Source organism: Dermacentor andersoni, chromosome 11 (genome assembly GCF_023375885.2).
Source record: "Dermacentor andersoni chromosome 11, qqDerAnde1_hic_scaffold, whole genome shotgun sequence".
Classification (NCBI taxonomy): Eukaryota; Metazoa; Arthropoda; class Arachnida; order Ixodida; family Ixodidae; genus Dermacentor; species Dermacentor andersoni.
This window is the reverse complement of record NC_092824.1, coordinates 104,941,099-104,963,898: the sequence shown is the minus strand read 5'-3', so window position 1 is coordinate 104,963,898 and position 22,800 is coordinate 104,941,099. Positions and strand designations below refer to the sequence as shown.

Below are 22,800 nucleotides of genomic sequence, written 5' to 3'. Positions count from 1 at the left end.
TTAGAAAATCCATCTCCAGAGTGGCACGGCAACCGCCCTGAGGTTGCACACTGGATGAGCTTTTATTTCTTGCCACTCGCCAGCCATCTGCACCGCTCCACCACACCATAGCTATGCATGCTCATTGACGTGCTTTTTTTTTCTTCTTAAATCCACCTTAGTAAGTTTCGCTACGAGACAAGGAACGTGAGAAGATTTTGAGTGATCCCTTGAAGCGTAAGTTCAAAGGCACCAGGTTCTCAGTTGTTCCTGTCTGGACCTCCTTCTTGGTCGGAGGGGTTGCGGTTGCTGGGGTTGTTCATCTGGCGCCGCAACTGCTCCACCAGCTCAGGATTCGCTGCCTGCATCTGGGATGCTAGCTGCTGGCCTCTGCGTGTCACGTGCATGAATAAACAGATTTCAGACAACCGCTATAAATAAATAAAAGACGACAGTGAGTCTTGCCATGGCCAGCAATAAGCTTGGAATGTTTTACTTGAAATAAAAGGAGCGCTACAAAGACGCGGACTAAAAGAAGAACATGTATGACGGATAGGCGCTTCTTCAAGTATGTCGCACCAACTCGCCCACATCAAGCTGCTGCTGCTTCAGATTTCTTCTACAGTGGGCTCTTCCCTGTTTTCATAAATAGCGCCTGTCCGTCGTAGATGTTCTTCTTTTAATCTATGTCTTTGTAGCGCTGTATTTTCTTCAAGTAAGTTACACCAACTCGCCCACATCAAGCTCCTGCTGCTTAGAATGTTTTAGCCAAATTCTGAAGTTTCGCTAAATGCTGATAACGTGGCAACATGGCTGCACCTGCTTTTCCATTTTAATTCAAATTCACCATGGTTTCTTGCTCTCCTTCGCATTTGCAAAAAAAAAAAAAAAAAAAAAAAAAAAAAAAAAAAAATATATATATATATATATATATATATATATATATATATATATATATATATATATATATAAACAAATAAAAATATATTTAGAAAGTAAACAGTAAGGCTGCTTATCACTTGGTCACATCTCACTTAGAAGGCATTGTTTTTGGCAACTGCGTGTCACTGTTTTTGACATTAACGGTCCGTTTTAACACCACTAAAGCTATATCAAATAATGACATGGTTGTACAAGAATGCCTTGATTCCCGTCAAACAGATCGCGCCATTGGATTTAGTGTTGGCCATGCATTGGAAATGTGAAATTGTCTACTAAGAGCCTCCCTGAAGACGTTTGTAATGGGCCGTAGCCATTTTGTGTTAATTAATGCGGATGACCAAAATGTCATGCTAAAACTGCCTAGCTTCTTCAGAAGGCAGGATGAGTATCCTGGTGCGAGTCCTTGAATACTTTATTCCGAAGATGAGCATTCAGAGCAGTGGATGGCAAAGATGACTTAGAGAACCATGGTAGGCATTCTTTCATTTTTCTTGAACCTTAATAAATGCTAGCCTGCTTCGCAGCAACCTCTTTGTTTGCAAACTTTTACCTTTTTCTACAATGAATGCACAGAAACTTGTTGTGCCTTGCCTACTTCAGATAGTTGCCCGATTGGTTTCAGTTTATTATTCTTTAAGTACAATGAATTGGTAAGATACAACATACAGACGAGGCTCTCAAAGTCGAAGTCTGCAACGGGACCCTTGGTTAATAATAACAATGTAGAGATGTAGTAAAGAAGAGCAAGCTAACTAAAAGAAACGAACACAATCGTGAAAATACAACACAGAAAAATAAAATAAATAAAAATTGTATGTATACAAGCCTATAGTGCATTAAAAAAAAAACTGTCAATACATACAAATGGCAAATGTAGTGTAATGAATGATGTAAACTTAGTTACACATATAAAACAGCTTAAGGGCATGACTAAATGTATGAAAGGGTAAGATTTAATGCTGACGGGTAAACCATTCAACAGTTTTATAGCAGCGAATGATGATATGAAGGGTTTAGCATGCCAGAGTAAAACTTCAGCTATGAGGGATGTCACATGGATGAGGTGGGCACAAACCAGATAAATTATGACCACCTGAAGTACCATAAAGGGCACATAGTACATCAAATGCATATGGTCAACCACGCATTCTGCGCAGCCATATAAACTCAATTGAAATTCTTATTTGGCAATTTACTGTTCAGCGCCTATAAAAGAAGAAAACAATAAAAATTCAATATCAGTACTCTTATAACAGTCTGGTCAAGGCAAAATCTTGTGCCATTAATGCAATTCATTAGCTTCTGTGACAGTCCTCAATAGATTCAGCAAGGCCCAATGCTTACGCTTGAAGAAGTGCGTCCAGCCCACCACCTGTGTTTTGGCTCAGACCTCCAGACATAAGCCCACTCATGCTGCAAAGCAATAACAAAAACAAGATGTAAACCCTGCTCTTTGGGTAACAGACAAAACATTTCACAGCACATCTTTTTTTAAACAGCAGACTTACATGTTTTGCATGTTGGGGTCTTGCATTAGTGTGGCAGCCTAGAAAGAAAAAAAATATTTGTTGTTACACCTCAATAAACAATGAGGCACAGGTTGAAATGTAACTTAAGGTATTGTTCATCTTGATACAAAAAGGTTTCTATCTGCGGGGCACAGCAGTAGGATATATTTATAAGCAACATTGCTTCTTTTTGATTATTGTAAGCTGTTGGAAAAGTTTCTACACGCTGATATATAAGAAAAAAAGAGAGCACAAGAAGAAAGCATGATTACAAAAAAGGCAATAAGATGTGTGCCTACTTATTCAGAACGGCACATCAATACAGCAGAATCTTGTTCATACGTTTTCAGAAAAAGATGCGTGAGAAACATACTAACCAGGATAACATACAATCTGGAGTAACTGAAAAATTTTGACCGACTCAACTGTAGTTTACATTACATAATGCAAAAAATTGCGTGAATTACTGTGGCACAAGACATCGGCCCCAGACACGTGTTGTTGCTTTCCTATTGCGTAGTGTTTTAAAATGGCAACAGGGAAGCGAAAAGATATTGAGCGGATGGGCGATGCCCGATGCTGCCAGAGCAAAATGTGATGCTCACATTGCACCGCCCACAACAGTGGGGAATGGCGGCGTTTGGATTATCGCCTACTAAAAGCGTGCAGTACACTTCCAACATCACTACGCCCCACAAGCTGTAAGACAGATAAGTGAAGTTGCTCATTGCAATAGGGTTGATGGCGATAGCTATGAATGCGGCGTGTGACGACCAGGGAGAAGATTTTTTGGTACCAGAATAAGAAACAGTGTGCGTCTGCATTTTTACATGAGACGGGTGGGCGAGTATTGCAGTGAAGCTGCTGCAGCAGGTGACTACGGTTCTCAATCGCACACCTCGCACATTTTCTTGTTTACGTGGGATCTAGTGGCTGGAACTAATCATACGATTGCATTTTGATGATGTACCGAACGTTGGTGCCGAAAGATTGTGTTTTCCGGGAAGGTATGAACCGATAAAAAATAAGCGTTGGGTCATTTCTTTTTGTGTTCTTGATCGTGAACGTTGGCGCTAAGAAATTGTAGGAACGAACATAAAGAACAAAAGGTGGATGCACGTAACGGTATCGTATCAATAAGGTTCTACTGTATACACAATGCAGGCTCAGACGCATTGGTCAATGGACATTGCACATGAATTAAAAGGAATCTGCTTCTTAGGTTAACCCTATGTAGCACTAACATGTCATGGGCCATTTCATCTAATGTGAAATGGCCACTAAATTAGAAATACAATGCTTGCTCATTTGCTGATGAATAGCACCGAGTTCCCTTGCATACTGCTTCAGAAAAAGGTAGCACATGATGGCACGCAAAGTACTTGAGACGTTTCACATTCAGCTAAATGGTCAACAGTGTGCTAGTGACATGCAGTGGTGAACAAACAGATACGATTGTGTTTTGCATTTGGGTGCTGTGGGCTAAATTGCTCAGAATGTTGGGGCTGTGTTATGCCAGACCACTAACCTAGTTTTGTTCTCAGCAATAAATAACAGCATCAAACTCTGTAAGAAATAACAATGTCACAAATCTGTAATCTAGATTTCTCACGATATAGCATAAAGCAGACAAAATCAATGCATTATGTACTGCTCTCAAGTATACCACAAATTTGTGAGTCAGGACTTCTGCACAACACTCGTGAGCACGGTAAATATTTCATGTAAGCTGTTAACCAATACAGTTGATCCTAGATAAATCAAATCCGGACATATCGAATTACAGTAAAACTTTGTTAATTAAAAGTCCACTGGACCACAGATATCGCCAAATTAAGCGGATTTCTGAATTACCCAAAATGAACAAGCAACCCACAAAAAGAAGTGCAAAACTGCATGTCGCAAGCATGTCACATTTTTCATGCAGCAGGACTGCTTGAAGTAATAATTGATGCAGGATTGCTTAGTATGGTCGTTTGCAGCACCAAGAGTCATGATCTTTAGCCGACTAATCATGCACAGCAACTCACAGTCCCCACCGCTACACTTGAGAAAACTGCAGGCTCGATAACTGTTGCTTAAGTGAGTGCACAAGTGGGCTCATAACCATCCCTGCCATTGCCCACTGGCACACTGTCGGCGACTTGATTTTCCATGCGTATGATGTCTGCAAGTCTGCTTCGACAGATGTTTACAGTACAGTCCGAGGTTAACAAAACACCATATCTGGATTTCATGGGACTGCAGCTCAGGATGAATGTGTTTCATTTGTGCTCATGGGGTTACACGTGAATGGGAATGGACTCTGATTTTCTGCAAGCTGAAAGTCGCTTTCAAATCTAACAGCTTCTCAGTGGTGGTACAATCCATTTGAGCTTTTGGTACACATCCTGACGCAGTTGAAACACCGATTTTGTGCAGCGACAAAATTTTGTCGCAGCATCAAATGTACATATATAGTACAGTGGAATCTTGGTGACATTAATTTTTCCAATGTCCAGGGCCAAGTTCATTAGCTTACAACATGCTAAATTTCGAATGTTGTGAACAGCTTTTCGTGTCGCTGTGGATGATATGAACAATTGAAGCACCGCGTGATCCCCAGTGGAGCTGGCGAGGAGGTCCTGGTGAGCCAGTAGCACCAGACACTGGCTGTCATGAGGCCAGCAGAGGGGCCGTGCCAATGCACCGATCGCACTTCTGTTGCCAGGGCGATTAACATCACTCTGCCATGACTCCATTCTAACGCATCACACCCCCCCCCCCTCCCCATTTGAATAAGCCAAGCGTGAAAACAAACAAAAGACAAGAGGGAAAAAGTTTGCTTTGCGCAGTATCATGCAACTTGTCAGCCATTTTCAAGCCATAAACAGCTTTGCTGTAAAACACACAAGTACTTTAACGAGCAGGAGGAGCACTGCGGTCTCGTGGCAGGGCGACATGCTTTTAAGGTTGGCATTGCAACAGTGTATCAAAGACCATTCCACAGTGCGAGTAACTTGCGACATTCGTGTACAAAAAATAGGCAAGCTTTTGTGCATTCGACATGTCCTTTGGGAAACAATCTATTGGATACCAGCTTTTCCCTACTCCAGCAAACTGTCCTAAATGTGCTGAATTTTCAGAGGAGTTTTGAATAGGCAAGTTGGATTTGCATAGGCAAGCCTTGACTATTTTTATAATTATGAATTATTGATATATTGAACTATTCTGTGATCCCCTTCAAGTTGTGCACCATGCACGCACACACTCAAGGGTGTGCGTGCATGGTGCAATATGAGTGCACGACCTCTAAATGCAGGGAGGAATCCCACGTTCCCTCGCCCCTAATTAAAAGGGGTGCAGCTAAGACCTTGGGAGGAGCCAGGATCCAATTGGGTGAACTTGGTTGGATTGTCACCAATATCTGCCGTTCCCCACCACAGGGAACTAAGGAAAGGAGAAGTTATTTAAATGCAGGTTTTAGACCGAGCTGGCAGTCTGCAGTCTAGAAGCTGAGCCTACAATCTGCTGAAAAGCATCAAGGAGCTAGTGCCGTCCAATATCGCCCGGGCCGCCTAGCCACGTCTGAACTGCGAGTTACTAGTTGGCGTAAGAGACAACAGACCAACGTCTGCAATGAAGCTCACGGTAGTTCCCCTCAAGTTAGCACAACCTGCTCGAGGGAAGAAGTCAGACCCAGACTCCCGGGAAACCCAACCCAGCAATCGCATCCACCGCAACGAGATCAGCTTGCCAGCGTTTTTCGGGAAAGCTCTGCCGTCGACTTCACGTTTTATGGAGTTGCCGCTGCTGCTGCCCGGCCATGCGTATGCCATCATTTGTTTTCTTTTGAACTCTGTTTAGTTGAGCACCGTCAAGTGTGTTTTGTGTAGTGTTAATTTCTATGTCTACTATTAACCGATTGTTGTATTTCTTTTGTATTCATCATTGACCTAGATTAGGTGTATGTGTGCTAGTGTTCTTGTTTTTTTTTGTGTGTTTCTTTTAATGTTTGCGTCATTGTTAGTCAATAAATATTTTTTTTTCTGTCTTTCTCCCGACTTTGACTCCTTCTTGGTGTTCGCTTGAGTACGGAACAACCAACCGGCTTGTATACCCCATCGACGACTTTGTGCCGACGGCGAACGGGTGACAAGCCGTAACAGGGCGTTTGCCGAGAAGAAGGGGCCGGCGGAAAAGCTGGCTCGCAGTATAAGTGAGTTTGAGGCCACTGCCGTCACTGCTAGGTCACGGCAGCATCAAATGAAAATAAGACTTGTCGCGTGAAGTGAATAAATACAGTATGTTTTTTGCCCTTTCATTGTAGTCTCTCTAAGTTCCGTTTTTGACAGGTAAATGGATGATCTCACGCTATTTCAATTAAGCAGTACTACCGTTTAGTACATATCTTTTGCGAGCTCCGGCCAAATACGGTTTAACAAGGTTTCGCTGTATCTGGGGTTAACTGTGTACTGAATTTGTCCACTTCAGGTGGTCTCACAGATGCAGCTTACAGAACTGTGACATCCGTTCTTGGTGTAAAATTTGCAAGCTGCGTGCTTACTAATTCTTCAAGAAGTTTCGTAATTCTCTACAATTTTTCTAAATGTATGAGGTCCTAAATAACATTTCTGCTTTCTACAGCTGCTAGAATTTAACGTTCTCTTTCAAATGCAACAAATTTATTCAAATGGGTTTAATGGTTGTCTCATGAGAGCATTTTTGCATTTTACATTTATCTGAATGAGAAAATCAGAGTTGTCCCCGAGCTATAGCTTCCTGTTAAGCTTCATTTAAAAAAAAGGGTGCTTTTTTGTTAACGTTAGCAGTTATTTTAAAAATATTCTATAGCATAAAGTGCAAATCTGCTCACTGAGCTAGATTACTCGAAGAGGCAGACATTACTCTGGAATCCAAAATGCATAATTGACTATTAATCCAAAATTTCGTTAAGCAACTTTTTTATTATCTTAGCGCACATATTCTAGTACACTACTATTGAGATCAGTTATTTCACAAGGCACATTCACTTGAAACAAATTTCAGAAGTAGCACAAGTTTTGAGATAAGCACCATCAAACCAGGTGTAAGTATGCACTGTTCTACTTACTTTTTAAACAAAACGCCTTTTTGATGAAATAGTTCTGCGGAAACCCACAAGGTGGAGAGAAGTAATTAATAAAAGCGAAATGAGACATCCACCCAAACGCAGCTAGTTGCTACAAAGGAAACCCATACAGGTTCTTCGAAAGAAAAGCCTCGCAGTTGAAGAAAAATTCATCCAGGTCCGGACCTGGAATTCGTCCTGGACCAGGACGATTTTTTTTTTTTTTTTCAACTGTGAGGCTTTTCTATCGAGGATCCCGTATGGGTTTCCTTTGTAGCAATGAGCTACGTTTGGGTGGATGTCTCATTTTCCCTTTTTTAATATGCCTTTTTGTGTATTGCAGCTATAAAGTTACTGGAACACCAACGCATTGTCATGAATTTTTGAAACTGGTGTCATCCTAAGAATTCGTTCCAAGTGGATATCACTTTCGAAGTCACTGGCTACAATTTCTCAGTTGCAATATGTGCCCCGGAGTAAATGTAGACTGAAATTCAATTAGTGAAACTTCATTAATTAGTCAAAAATTCATTTTGATTTCCCGTGAAAATAATGTCCACCTCTGAGAGTAACCTAGCTCACGAAGTAGACTTGTGCTAGATGCCATGGGCAATTTTTAAAACTTCTGTTAACGACAAAAAACACCCCAGAAATTTTGAAACTGACCTCTCCTATGCCCCCACATACCTGCTCCTAGCCCAGAGTGCTTACCATGTTCATGAGCGTGGGGTTATTCAGTAAGGTTCCAAAGTCTAGGCCGCCACCACCACCACCGCCTGCGGGCCTGTGTGTATCGCCATTGCCGGGGCTCTGCAAAGTGCACGACGTGCCATCAGGTGGCGTTGCATTTATGCCGATAGCGTAATTACAAAGGGTCACCGAAGCAGAACCTTGCTGCCACCTTGGACAGCTATGGCTGTTCCTTCACTTTGCTGTGGCCACAAACTTGTTTTTGTGAGCATGTTGCACAAAAACCATGTTAAGGCAATCATGTCTTGTTGTTATGGTAACTTTGTGTGCCTCAATGGCTGTGAATGTGGCATCATAGTTCTGCTTGAATGGCCATCTTTCTTCCACACTGACTTCAAAGAATGCGTGACTGTAGTAACTTTAGTGTGCTGTCCTAGCTTAGTAATATAGTCACATTGTTTGCTAGAAGGAGGGTGTCCCACATACTCCATTTCATACAGAACAGGCAACGCTGCAAAGGCTAAAGATAGCCTTCTTTTGCTGCGTGCACTTGCTACCAAAGAATAGCATGTCACATATGAAACAAAGGTATATAGGTATGTGTCATGTAACTTGATGTGTCATGTAATTTAATGTTTAGTATCATACTTTTATGTCCAAAATGCGACATAATTATTGTGTGGAAGGTGCATAGGTATGAACTGATTAATCACCAAACGAGTGGTTTGATGGAACTTTACACCCACAAGTTGCGCTTGTAGTATGCGAAGCAGTTATTCTGTAGAAAGCGAGTCGTAGATAAAAACGACTGCACAGTGCAATGCATGAAGAGAGACTTGTATGATCGTACTGCTTCCATAGCTTTTGCAGCATTGCGTGCCAAGTATGAAACATTAATGTTTACAGGTGTAGCCACATTGCTTACAAAACTGATATGTGCGCCGACTTCCGTTATGATCTTTTTCAGGCCTCGCTTTGAAGCAGTCTGTCAGGCTATGATCATTTTTACTGTAACCATGATACTGCTAAGGATATCAAGCATACAATTCCGCTTTGTCGAAGTGCCAATATGTATTTGGTTAAAAGAAATATGCTTACACGAGAATTCTTTGTCACTACGGCTAGGGCTTTACAGCTGCTATGAGTAATGAAGAAAATTTAGACAACCTCCATGCAGACGCCCAAAGCAAAGCCACTACAAATGTTGCATACGGTAGCTTGTTTGTGGTGCATGCCATAGATGGATGTATGATGGCGTTGAGAGTTATCCATGACTTTTCGCTGTAGAACGAAGTTAAATATAGGCCACGTTTGAATGAAAAGCCGAGTTAAACGAATGGGATTGCTGTTGCTACAGACCGTCACTTGCAGATAAAACCACATATGAGCGATAGATGCAGGAGACGCGATGACGCTTGTACTTTCAAGTGTACTAACTACAGCAGACATTTGTCCCACAGCATCTTTTGTGCCCACTGCCTGAACAAAAAGATATCAGAGATTGAGCGGCCGCAGTACGTCGCAGCCAAAACTTGCAGGACTAATTACACGGAACCTTGTCATATTAGTGCCTAGTGGAAAATTGAATTTAAAAACGTTATACAACTTTTCAGCCGATCATTGTACCCGGGCAGACAGCGTTTGGCCATATTTTTGTCTTGGGCTGCACAAGAACAAGGTTCTATGGCAATGGACTCGCGAAACACAGTGAATTGTACCACTGGAAAAGGAGATGCACTTCACCACAACACACGTAAAAGGAGTGCTGACGTAAAAGAAGCGCCAACTTAGCCATCCAGTGTCTCATTGGCAAGTCAGTCAAGGTGCCCCCGGGAGACAAGCGACAGGTTCTAAAATTCTAGAACTGAGTGATCGAGCAACTAGAACAAGCTATAAGGTTGTGCATCTGGTTGCCCAAGTCATGTCACGCTCGAAACCGCTTACACAGGGTTTAAGCTTTAGCGACAGTGCAAGCTCTATGCAGTAGCATTATGCCATAGCCACTAAGGTACTGCAGCAGGTGCCCACTTTGCGAAGGAACCTACAGTGTTCCAAAGAAGTTAGTTCTAGCATACGGCATCACACCCACATATGAAAAGATTTCCAGATGTTGAAACTAAAAATCAAAATCGCACCAGCTTGGGCAAGTGAAGAGGCCACCTGCCGCCAGAAACTCACCGACATCTCACGAAGTTTTTCCTCGGCAACCCGGAGGTTGTTGACGTAGCTTTGGTTTTCGGGGTCAAGTTCTACTGCCTTCTGGTAGCACTCCTTAGCCTTCTGGTGTTGGTTTAGACTTGCATATGCTAACCTGTACAGCAGGAAGCAAAAATCAAACATATGAGGACAGCCAGATATAGATTTAGGCCAACCAGCAATTAGCCATTCTGAGAAAGTCACACTGCAACTAAGATGAAATGGGATGAACACACATTTTCAACTACAGCAGAAGCATGCTAGCATATTACTTAAAGAGTGTCCAGAACATCTCCGAGCATAATGAATATGCTTATTGATTATTTCTATCATGCTTTATGGCCATCGAGGTTTGATAGCAAGGAAAATGGTGGAAGCAAGCAATACCAAAAAATTATGATGATGACAAGACATTTGAATGCATCTTGGCCTGCTGGTCGGAGGGGATAAGGGAGCGAGGTATACGCGTAGTGTGCGCCGATGGACGCGCCACTGGTGGTGGCCACGCGAAGTCCGCTCGGGAAAGCAGGCAGCCGCCTGCCGTACTTTACTGCGTCGTTGATCATGCTTCTCTGTCTTATTTACGTTTTCAGAGCAAAATCAGCAACACCCTTCGCATGTGTGGGGTGGCCAAAGCTTCAAGGAATGTCAAAGAATTGCACGGTGGCGTGCTCAAATACCGGCAATAACGTGCTGGCGATACAGTTCTAATTCTACCCCCAAAGCCTCATCAGTGGTAACAATGATAGCAATGAATCGCTGCTATTCGGCAGGAAATTTCTTGTTCTCATCCCTTCCTTTATCGTGTCGATGTTTTTTCCACTCGATCATATTTAGACGGGTAAGCGACGAAGTTAGTCTGCAGTCCAGCATGTGGTTTGAAGGCATTTCGCTAAAGTTCTGAATGCTATTTGCCGTTTCTACCGCTTGCCACTACTTTACCGCATTGCACTAGCTAGGCAGCACGACTGCACGAGTGCATGGTGTTGTTGTATGGTAAAGCTACTGAAGCTTGCAAGCACTGAAATGGTTTTTATGCGGCCGGATAAATCCTCGCACCAGCTGTCACGCACTTCATGTTTCTGCATCTTCTTATGTGTGGCTTTGCGCATGTTGAACTGTTGCTAGTTGCTTCATGCATAACTGTTGTTGATTTTTTTGTGGTGAAAGGTTTTCACCCAGCCTCGTTTGTAAAGGGTCTAAATCACGCTGCGTCTTATCGGAATGATACCAAGACAGACAGACAGACAAAGAACTTTAATGACAAGGGAAGTGCTTCTTTAACAGCGTTATTCTGTTCGCCCGAGGACATCTCAGATATTGTGGTTTTTTGGGAATTGTGTAAAGAAAATAGGCAGTTAAGGGCTAGAATTGCTAATAGTTGCTGAATATGGTATTTCTGTTCAATTTTCGCTGAAAAGTTAGCGCCATGTTTGGGAGGTCATCACACCTCAATGCTGCCTGAGCAGACTTACCATGCCGAGTGATTTGTTTGTTCCACAACGTAGCCCCTTTTTGCATGTGAATTTTGTACTCAGTTTAATTCTTTCTTACTATGCTTACGCCGCAGAGGACTAAAGCCGGCCTTGCTGCCAGCGCTCATCTACTTCGACTGGCGTTGCTCTGCCTTTAAATATACCATGTGGCATCTCTCTCTAGTAACATTAAAAAAAGTACTGAAAAGTTGGTCAGACTTTAACTTTGTACGTCTCCAAGCAGCTCCCTTGGGGAATTTAAAATTGCAAGAACTGCAGCAGGAACGACAGTTCATTGGCATATGCAGCAGAAATGCATCGCTGGTACAGTGCTAACTCGCACTCTTGTTAACCCGTGCGTTTGGTGACTTTGCTGACTAGTGTAAGCAGTTCCATCAATAAATTTGCAATTGCTTTTCTTGAGGCAACTTTGACGGCACTTATTTGACGATGTTCATGTATTCATCGGCAGAAAGATCACTATGACATGTGCAGACATTGCACCCCGTGGATTTGTTTGAGATATAAGTCTGTGCTAACGACGTGTGCCTATTATTGAGGTACAGAAGCAATGTTACGGCAAAGGTGGCATTAAAAAACATACGATCAGGACATTGCATTATTCAACAAAACCTAACTGCTAGTTAACATGAGCTTCAGTTCGTGTAAATGGGGTTCATTGCGTTTGTCTGTGGGACGCACCTGGCACGTATGTGGACCAGGTTGTCCCAAGCATCGGTAACCACTGGTAAGCACCGGTAAGCAGTTCATGCCCGCTCCCATAGAGGCCAGCATCTTACCTGCAGATGTCACTGCAGAAGAAGCAGTCTGGCCCCCTAACGAAGTAGGAGGCACCCTAACAAAGGAGAAATTGCAGCCGCCAACTTCAGCCATCCTTGCTGCAAAGGGTTGTCGTCTGCTACTGCTCCTGAGCGTACTGTTGGAAGCACCCGCTAGGTGGCTATCAGTGGCGCCTCTATGGGCAGTGCACTACGCGTATGTAGTCGAAGTGAGAGATTGTGCTACCAGGATTGGCGACTACAACCAGCGCAATAGCCCCAACTCCCTGGCAAAAGCCAAGAAAGAAAAAAGACAGTATGCTTGTGTCAGCCGTTGGTTGCCATCTGGGACATCGAAGCGACACATTTTGAAGATTGGCTAACATGTTCGCTGTTTTTTCTGTTGCTACAATATTGTACAGACTCCTTCTGCTCGATTCTATGCCACTCTTATCATCCACCATTCACAGCCGGCTGATCTCATTGATAATGTGGCCGGAGTGTCGCGCTGCCCTCTGATGAAGCGAAAAAAACAACAGCATTGGGAAAGGTATCGCTACAAAATCTAGGCCAAAAATGTTATTTTATTCGCAAACTTTTATGAAAAAATATGGGATCAAGAGGTGCTAAACACTGTTCTGTGCAGAGAGACTAGATTTCAACTTTCGGGTGCAATTAGACAAGGTACGACATTGCTGTAAGTGTGCATGTTCTTTTAAAAACATGAGGTTCGAGTGGAGAATGCAGCAAACAACATGGGAGAAAAGTCAAAATTATCACATAATGATCTCAACTAGCCACCCTGCAACATGTGTTCTGTCAACCAAGTTAAATGTCTTTCTTTGGGTGAGGCGTATTAACCTTAACTGGCCACCGTCAACATGTATTCTGTTAACATGTTAAATGCCTATTTTAGTTTGTTTTAAGCATTTGGGTAAGGCATATTCCTTCCTTCCCCCCCCCCCCCCCCCCCCCCCCCGCCCTCAGGATGCTGCACCTACCCTATTCGGCCGTATGCTTTGCCATACTTGGGGTCAATCTCCAATGCTCTCTGGCAGTCCTCAATGGCGTCCAGGTGGTTATTGAGCTTGCTGTGGGCTGCAGCTCTGCAACCATTGATATTAACAGCAAGCTCACAAAAGTGCCATTCACGAAACTAAAACAAAACATAGAGTCAGCTTTCTGTCCACTTCAAACACTATGACAGTTGCTGTTTACACAATCCTCACATCTTTTAGCTACAAACCTAGAGTTGTAAACATAACAGTTCGACAGAGCATCCATATTTTACAATTCCAGCCTCCAGTTTAGGCCTCTGGAGAAACTGGAGGCCTAAATGGAAATTCCCGTTCCTTAGATCACTGGAGCTTTGCACTCTTCTTCTAATGCTAGAAATTTCAATGAAGACCCTTTCCCCTTCCCTTCTTCATTAAGACCTTGTCTTTGCTAGGCAACAAAGAACTCCCACGCAGCGCTTGCCATGCATTACCTCATTGCACAAAGCAGTTGCAATCAAGAGACAAGTTGACAGGAGCTAAGTAATACTGGCACATGTTCATAGTTTTATGGTGTAGCTGCTGAAAGTTACATGCACCCCTCCAAATTTTTTGTTTCTTTAGCACTGACAGTATATTTCATTTTTCTGGTCCCATGAAAAATGTGTAAACTGTGTTGTACAGTTTCAGACCTTCTATTATTACAGGTGATGTTTTACGCAAATTCAATAAAGCAAGTTTTTTTTTTTTTATCTTTATACATTGACATTATGTTTCTCATCTCTCGCCCTGTTAAAAACATATATAAACAGTGTCGTGCTGCTTCAGACCTTCGATGCACTGCTTTATGCAAACACAATAAGGCATCTTCCTTATGAGGGCCATCTTGGAAAATGGCAACAGAAATTTGAAAGCTATAGATGATATGAAAGAAGCACAAGCGCACTTCCCCATGCATTTCTCTGACCAAATCAAGATGGTGTCACTGTCCCCATCGCCCTCCATTGCTTGCACTGTCCATGCTCTCCAAATGCGTCTCTCAGCTTTAAGCAGTGCCGTACTAGCATGCCAAGAAATAGCACCTGTTGCAGTAGTAGACAGCATTGCGTCCATCCAAACTAATGGCCTTTGTATAGCACTCCAGAGCAGCTGTGTACATCTCAATCTTCATCATGTTGTTACCTGCAAAGAATGCACAGTTACAAATGCAGCAACACTAGTGCCACAATGTACTATATCGGACAAATAAAACTTTTTTTCGAGATATTCCTACAAGTAATGGTTATGCAATGCTACGTATTCAAATGCTAAAGACGGTATAAGCTCCAAGCTAAGCATTGATGCTAAGATTGTGTCAACACCATAAGAGATTTAGAAAGTGGAAACAAAAGGATGCATTAATTTCGTTATCTTCTTGCCTATGGTACCCAACAATGGACATTTGAGTAGGGGTGATAGTATGCAACATACAAATAAATACAGAAAGTGATAAAACCAAACGAAATGAAACCAATAAATTAAGGTGTACAAGATTCATTATAAACAAAATAGAATATAGTTGAACCCGTTTATAACAAACTCGATAGTAACATGAGAAGTGGTCGCTGCATCAGTTCGTTATATGCGAATTCGCCCCTCAAAACATGCAAAAACGAAAGACGCTAAAGCTGGCATTGACAGTTACGATTCAACACCACTTTGGTCCGAAAGTTTGACTTTCAGTATCTTAATTTCTGTTCCTGGCACGTTTCCGCAACTAGCTGCAAGTTTTCATTAAAGGCTTCGTCTAAATAATGAGATATGGCATTGTAGCTCTTTCAAAATGGCGCCCATCTAAATCCAATCAATTGCCATTCAAAAACTACGACCACCGAAGCCAAAATTTTTTCTTCAAGAACTTGAGATACTGGCTGACAAGAGTGAATTCTGCATATGATAACGAGGCGTTCTAGTTGGCCCGAAGCGGAAACTACTGCGGCATGCTGGCAGTGGGCAAAGGTCTTGTCATTACAGATACAGCATCAGCAACACATGCGCCATAAGCCGCTAAGTTATGTTTCCTATGTTGTTTCGGTCTAGCGACAGTGATGAGGACGACAGGGGAAGCGGCAGCACGGGCGATTCAGGCCCTACAGTGGCAGAAGCTGCACGTTACATCAGCCTCATGAATGCAATCGTCGCAACGAGTACAGCACCCCGCAATGAAAAAGCTGCCCGCGGCTTCTGCTGCACTACCACGCCCGTGCACGGAGAATATGCAACGCCAACGAGGAATCTGCCATGCGAGTGTTCGCAGAGAAGAGGGGGCTTGTTGAAATGCTGGCTCGCAGCTTCAGTAAGTTTGAGGCCGCTGTCGTTGCTGCTAGACCATTGCGGCATCAAACGAAAATAACACTTTTGTCGTGCGAAGTAAATAAATACTGCATGTTTTTTCCCCTTTCATCACACTCTAACTTCCGTTTTTGACAGGTAAGTGGGCGGCCTCATGCTATTTCGGTTAAGCAGTATTACCATTTAGTACGTACTTTTTCTGAGCTCCGGCCAACTATGGTTTAACGAGGTTTCACTGTATCACAAGTGCATCAGCCAGTACCGAAGCCTGGTACTCTGGACTGTTGATGGCAATAAGAAGGCCTCCGGTGGCGACGATGAGAGATGTCCAGTCCGCTGTGGCTTGGATCCAGTAAATATTTTGTTTCAAAGTCCGAACAAAACGCCATTACTCTCTCTCTTACAATAAAAATCTGGTAGGTGTAGAGTCTTTACCACTTTCTTTTTTTTTGTAAGCATGAAAATAGGGATGTGGTTACAATTGCGAGTGCCACATTTTTCATTTTTCTGGCTGCGAAAATCAAGCATGGAATAGAATCGAGTAAAACAGAGTAGTTCTCGTGACACGACATCCCCCTCAAGGAACTTTTTCAGTTCAGTGCAGGAAGAGGGAAATTACTACAAGCTTTAAATTTAAAGCTCGAAGTATGCCACTAGTGCACCCCCCATCTTTCTTTCAAACATACCTTCCTGCTTGTACTTCTCAGCTTCAACTTTCTGTGCTTCGGTTGGCTCAGGTACATTTTCACTGCTAGTCTGTACCTGGGGGGAGTGGAGTGGGGTGGGGGGGGGGTGGGGAGGTGAAAGCAAATGTAAGCATTTCACTATGTGGCAGAACCCACATGTGCACAATCCACGTCAGTATTCTTCAAATGCTTGTTCACGAATCGCCAGGGGCCCTTGAGAGACTAGCAATAGAACACTAATGTTGATGGATGGTCAAAGACAACATGGGTGCTGTCGTTCATTGTCCTTTGTCCTTAGTGCAGTATTACTTGTTTTATACATAGCAGACAACATTGCATAGAGCAGAGAGATTTCTCTCTCTGCTCGCATTTGCAATCCAAAGAAAGAGAGATAGGTATAGGTCACGTAATTCAGTGTAACATTAAGTGTAATACTCTTATGTCGCAAAATATGACATAGTATCATAATTCGGAAGTCGTCGGAGATTTGAATCCATTTACCACCGAATGAGTGGAGTAACATTTCTACGCCAAGCGGCCAAACTGCGCCACAGTGCGCTCGTCGCAGAGGCATAGTATGTCATGCACTGGAAGGACAAAGCTCAAAAGTGGTACGCCAATTAAATGTGGCCTTACGTCCATTAATTTTAGTTGGAACATATGAAGCAGTTATCCTGTAGGAAGCGTCGTGGATCTAAAATGATTGCACAGCAAAATGCACGGAGCGCGACTTTTATAACTGTATTACTTCTGCAGCTTTCGCAATGTTGCCTGCTATGTAAGAAACTGAGTAGGGTGTCCCATAATGTACCAACTACCCCAGCTCTCGATTCTCCTGCAAGGGTTGTCCTTAAGAGATTACAATGTTAGCCAATCAGAAAAAAGGCCTAGAAAAAGCACTCCTTCCCTGTCTGCCTCTAATCGCTCTCAGTGCAGAACCAACTAAGTGGCAGCATCATGGAAGGATGAGCAGCACACAATGGGCGAGCCCTCCTCCTTTACCTGGAACCTCCAGCTCGCACTCATTACGAATTGGCTAACACGGGCGCTACCATTCACTGCACTGTACGTAGTTTGGTAAGATGGAGTACAGAGATGTCATAGCAACAAGTGTTGTTTGCCGAAAGAATGAAGGTGTGATTTGACTAGGGCTTTTGAGTCAGCCATATGCATGAGCTTGTGCCCATCACGATACTGACGTCGGACTCCAGACTGCCTTTGATACGAACTCCATACCTCCCAACGTATGACCAACTTATACTTGTAAAAAACCCACAGACACAACATTGAAAGAAGGGGGTGTGTTTGGGGGGGGGGCGGGGGGGTAGTACTAGTACACATTTTAGTTAAAGCATGCCTTGAGCATATTCCTTTTGTGGGTTACGTGCCAGTGGTGTAGCCAGGGGGTGACAGGGTGGACACACTCTTCACTCACTTCCTTCTGCCCTCTCTCTCCGAAAATATGTTGCTGGTTATGCCATTGACACGTACACACTTTATTAACAATAAGACACCTTAACATGCCAGTGCACAAGCAGCTGCAAGCTTGGAACACCAAAAACTGAGAAGAAACACATTGTTTTTTACATATTACAATGACCCTTTCCTTACTTTGCTGTTGCCTAATTTGCCTGCTTCAGGAATTATCTGTATAAACTTGCTTCAGGCAAATACCCCCCTGGTGTCCTTTCACATTCAATGCAAAGTTTTAAATCTCATGGACTAAACTTTTTTGCTAACCGTATCTTTCAAAATACTTGATCGAAGTTCGCATACCTTAAGGAAAATTGAGGAGAGTTCAAAGGTGTGCAAATCCACTCTATATAATCTAGAGGACGTCGTTTTCGTGCACACACAACATACAGAGGATTGGAAAGCAACACAGCAAGTCAAAACTCTTACATGTTCTCGAGGAAGCACGTCACGAAAGATGTCTAGTAGCGACCTCGACACTACCAGGCTCTCATTTGAAAGGTCTTCAGGGCTGACTCCATAGGCAGTCTCCAGACACTGTACAGCAACTGCATAGCCGTGAACCACAGATTAGATGGAAAACTTGTCATACTTTCTGTACTACTGTGTAGCTCAATTACTGACTGATTAATGTTATGATGACTACTTAAATGAGCACCGACAGACGATTTTTCCTCATCGTTGTGTGTTGCATTAAGTCAAGGTCCAAAACCCCTCAACCCTAGAACAAACACCGGCAAGCATCAGGGAGTCCTAAATGATGTACCATAATACATTCAAACGCCTTTATAACGAAGCACTCGGGAACTCCAAAATTCTTCACTGTACAGGTCACTTCATTGAAAAGGTTGAACACCATACCGCTTGCAGAAGAGAAGCCTATCACATTCAGCAAAAAAAATTTTTTCAAATGATTTCAAAGGGTACTAAGCTAAACAAATCACAAATTTTCTCGTGCACATTTGGTCTGACAGAAGCTTGGACTCCAGCCGACCTAATGGCATTGACGCTTACATCATGCTCTGTGGTGAAATGCAGCAGCGACGCTAAGTACAGCTGCAGGGCGTCAAATGGCACTATTGTTTCCCTTGTCAAAACTGGTTCATCGGGAAGGTCTCTATCACCGCTACCTTCACCTCGTTATTGTGCAGGATGGCTTCGACTGTCAGTTTCGAGTGTGTCATAGTGTAAGTGTATGTCAAAATACTGCAGAGTGCGGAGACTCTTCCGCGGTCACTGTTGTGCCAACCGGCACTCTCCCTATGCGTGCTGCAGCTGCGGAGGGCTGTGCTGGTGCCGTTACGTGCGTTTGTTGCAACGTAGCAGATCAGCCGTCGGGTAAGCCTAAATTTCTTCGCTGTACTGGTACTTTCATTGTAATAGTCTTTGCTGTAGAGGTGTTCACAATACACAGGGAAAAGAATTTGGTCATGACTTGCCCCATTCCCGCGATCCCTGCAGCGGCCACATGCAAGCGCATCCGGAAGAAACGTGTTCAGCACTATTTAAATTTTATGAGCAATGTTGCCACCAGACACCTAGCTTTATTGCTATACATCATCAGTAAGTTTTGCCCTGCGTAATGACATCATGATAATGCCAATGATGCAAGGTCTAGTATTTCAAGATTAATTTTTGTATCAAATAAAAAGATCTTACAGTGTGTCCAAATTATGAAAAAGAAAATTAAATTATGGGGTTTTACGTGCCAAAACCACTTTCTGATTATGAGGTATGCCGTAGTGGAGGGCTCCGGAAATTTCGACCACCTGGGGATCTTTAACGTGCACTTAAATATAAGTACACGGATGTTTTCGCATTTCGCCCCCTTCGAAATGCAGCCGCCATGGTGGGGATTGGACCCCGCGACATCGTGCTCAGCAGCCCAACACCATAGCCACTGAGCAATTATTGTTTGTAGCACTTGATGCTGCACTCCCTCCTGTAACATCTTACACTTACAGGCTCTGAAGATAATAAATAAATAAATAAATAAATAAATAAATAAATAAATAAATAAATAAATAAATCAGGCAAGAAATGTTTGATAGGGCTTCTAGAACTTCGAAAATATGAGTTAGCACTTTTTAACTGTTTCTGTTGCAGAACTCCACAATTAAAAAACAGCCACACTCATAAAATGAGCACGTGACAAACAGTGGCAGCCTCGAAATGAAAGTTCTTGAGTTGCGAGAAGTGTTGCCAAGACACTGTCGGATTGCAACAGAGATTCCAAGACTGCAACACAGCAATCTTGGACGCCCTGCAAATTCTAATGCACACGCAGACCTTTGTCGCAATGTTATGAAGGTGAACAAGGTAATTAAGATCATGTCACCTCAGTAACTGTTTGAGTACTGTACTGCAAGCGAGCCATAAGAGAGTGCAGGGCCAGTCATAAATTTAATTTTTCCCTGCTTCTAATCCTACTCCTAATTGGTATCCATTATTCTAAAAGAGTCGCCAATGAAATTTCAAGGTGGACACAAGCTTTCGAAGTGACTTTAGCAAATAGCTCAGGTGGATTTCCAAAGGTTCCCAAAGGACGTGCAAAATGTTCCCTAGATGAATATCATAATACACATACGTGTGGCTGTTTATGTCAACCACACATTCACACCTGTTCTGGATCCTCTATCAACCAACGACACAAAGGAGGCAAGCATGTCACGCAAGTGCAATGCCGAAGCAATCAAACAATTCACTCTCAAAATGGCGAGCCAACAAACTGCCATTTGTGCACCTAAGGGTGAATTTATATTCATGTTGACATTTCGAAAGAACAACAAACCTTCAACGCTCTCCTTAGCGTCTGCACTCAAGTCAGCAGTCTGGAGTTGCTGACGAAGAAACTGGACTATGGAAAGCACGAGCCTCTTGACGTGCGACATTCCCAATCACTGAAAAAATTTGTTTTGTCCCAGTCAGCGTCTGTTCAGCAATCTTGAAGAGGAGACAGGAGAGAAGTGCAGACAATTAGAAAAAATATATATATGAAGAAGACAGGTAACACATGTCGTCAGCCTTCTCATAATATTTTTGGCACACATTCACTGTAGCCACACAATTACATTTACTGATTGGACACTTCGACACGTGCAGCTCAATATCCAACCACAGAAACACATGATCATGCTATGCCAGTACTTCATTTTCCTTGAATAATGACAATTTGTTTCATGAAGAACGGCTAATAACTGCATTCTTATGGCCGAACTTTCCTTCCTCTATTTCACTCACGCATGGAATGAACGGATGGCGTCACTGCATAACGTCACAACTCCCACAACCTTTCCGTGAATGGGGTCTTCCCGCGGCAGGAAATGACTACGAATGATGCCGGGATGGGTGTCGTTTTTTTTCTTTAATGACGAGTACGTTTTGCCCCAAAATAAAGAATTAACTAGGATCGACCGCTGGCTGCCATCTGTGACGTCACCGCACATGGTGCGGAAACCTCAACGCGCCGTCGCCACTGGTCTTTCTTCGTGCGTCGTTTTCGGTCAAAGCAAATCCATCCGCTCACGACACAAGTTAACACTTCCTATGCATTTGCTGTCCTAGAATCGCAGTGTACCAAGCTAGCGTAACATTTTCCTCTCGCGTTCCTAAAGTAAAGGTACACGGGCACTCGGGCATGACCTGTGGAGTCGACGCGCGTCAATCTACGGTTCGTAGAAAGCTGCTGTACCAGTGACCGTACGCTACGCTAACTCAACATCCATGAAAAGGGGAAATAGGCGTAAAATTACGACATCACCGGAAACGATGACATCGACCACAACGTTAAACAGCAAAATTCAAGGAACGAGGCAGCGGCTGACCGCCACATCAAATCCGGCCGTGGATGCCGGTAACAATATCATCAGCTGTCTAAATTGAACTGTTGCTAATGAAAGCAGGTGTCCTCTCTATCACTGAATTTTTCTTTTATTTCAAGCAGTCTCACTGCCAACCACTTAGGGACACGTGTTAAACCGCCCGGGTACGCACGGTCAACTTGAAAACCGCAGTTTGAAGAGACCACGGGCACAAAGGGGCAAAATGCGCTCAGCGTCTTCGTTACGTACCGTTTAAATCGTTAACAAAACTAGCAGAAAAAGTAGGAAAAGGCACAAGGAATTCTGCGTTTCGGTGTGCTAAAAGAACGTAAACAAGCGTCCCTGCTTACTGCGGCATTTTTAAGAGTAAAAACTTGGCGTGCGTGCATATCAAGCTTGCTACCACAGGTTGCAGAATTACTGCAAAAGAACGGTTGTTACTTTGAGGCTTGCGATCGCACATCAAGAACTCCGAAGTTAAAAATAAACAAAAAAAATTATTTGCAGGGTCACCGGAGCATGTTCAGTCGTTTCGCGGAGATTGAGTTTAAAGTTGGTATAGCTCCCTTGCAAGCGCAGTTGACACACTTCTAGCTGAACCGACAATAGGCCGCGAAGGTACTATGACAAACATTAAATTCGCTCACGCAATAGCATTCACGGAAGTTTACATCCAGACACTGAATCACACACATACCTTTCCTTCGCTCTGCCAAGCCGGGTGCACAAGGCATACAGTAGTGGGGCAGTAAATTGACAAGACGTGACTTTGTGCAGGGCAGCATGGCAGCACTGTCACTAGATAAACGTCCTTGGGGTACCACATTTCGAATTTT

General features: G+C 43.2%; 1 protein-coding gene across 2 annotated transcripts; it reads right to left on the bottom strand.

Annotated features, from left to right (window-relative positions):
- On the bottom strand, positions 1-22,751 carry LOC126539238 (small glutamine-rich tetratricopeptide repeat-containing protein beta-like). 2 transcript variants are annotated; one of them, XM_050186012.2, is made up of 11 exons: positions 22,662-22,751; positions 20,935-21,086; positions 18,573-18,691; positions 16,671-16,746; positions 14,736-14,835; positions 13,660-13,764; positions 10,387-10,519; positions 8,230-8,328; positions 2,430-2,467; positions 2,266-2,334; positions 1-369 (listed from the first exon to the last, which is right to left on the bottom strand). In XM_050186012.2, exons 2-11 carry the CDS (start codon positions 21,032-21,034, stop codon positions 240-242), a joined length of 969 nt encoding a protein of 322 aa, XP_050041969.1. In that variant the 5' UTR covers positions 21,035-21,086; positions 22,662-22,751; the 3' UTR covers positions 1-239. The 2 variants fall into 2 exon arrangements, with proteins under 2 accessions (XP_050041969.1, XP_050041970.1); XM_050186013.2 differs by lacking the exon at positions 8,230-8,328.
- Between the last annotated feature and the right edge of the window lie 49 nt (positions 22,752-22,800).

Excerpts from the sequence above, each read along its gene's own strand:
- LOC126539238 (XM_050186012.2), bottom strand. The coding sequence starts at position 21,034 with ATGTCGCACGTCAAGAGGCTCGTGCTTTCCATAGTCCAGTTTCTTCGT. Across the intron at positions 18,692-20,934 it reads CGCTAAGGAGAGCGTTGAAG|TTGCTGTACAGTGTCTGGAG; the intron begins GTTTGTTGTTCT and ends ACGGCTATGCAG. Across the intron at positions 13,765-14,735 it reads GCTGTCTACTACTGCAACAG|AGCTGCAGCCCACAGCAAGC; the intron begins GTGCTATTTCTT and ends CAATGGTTGCAG.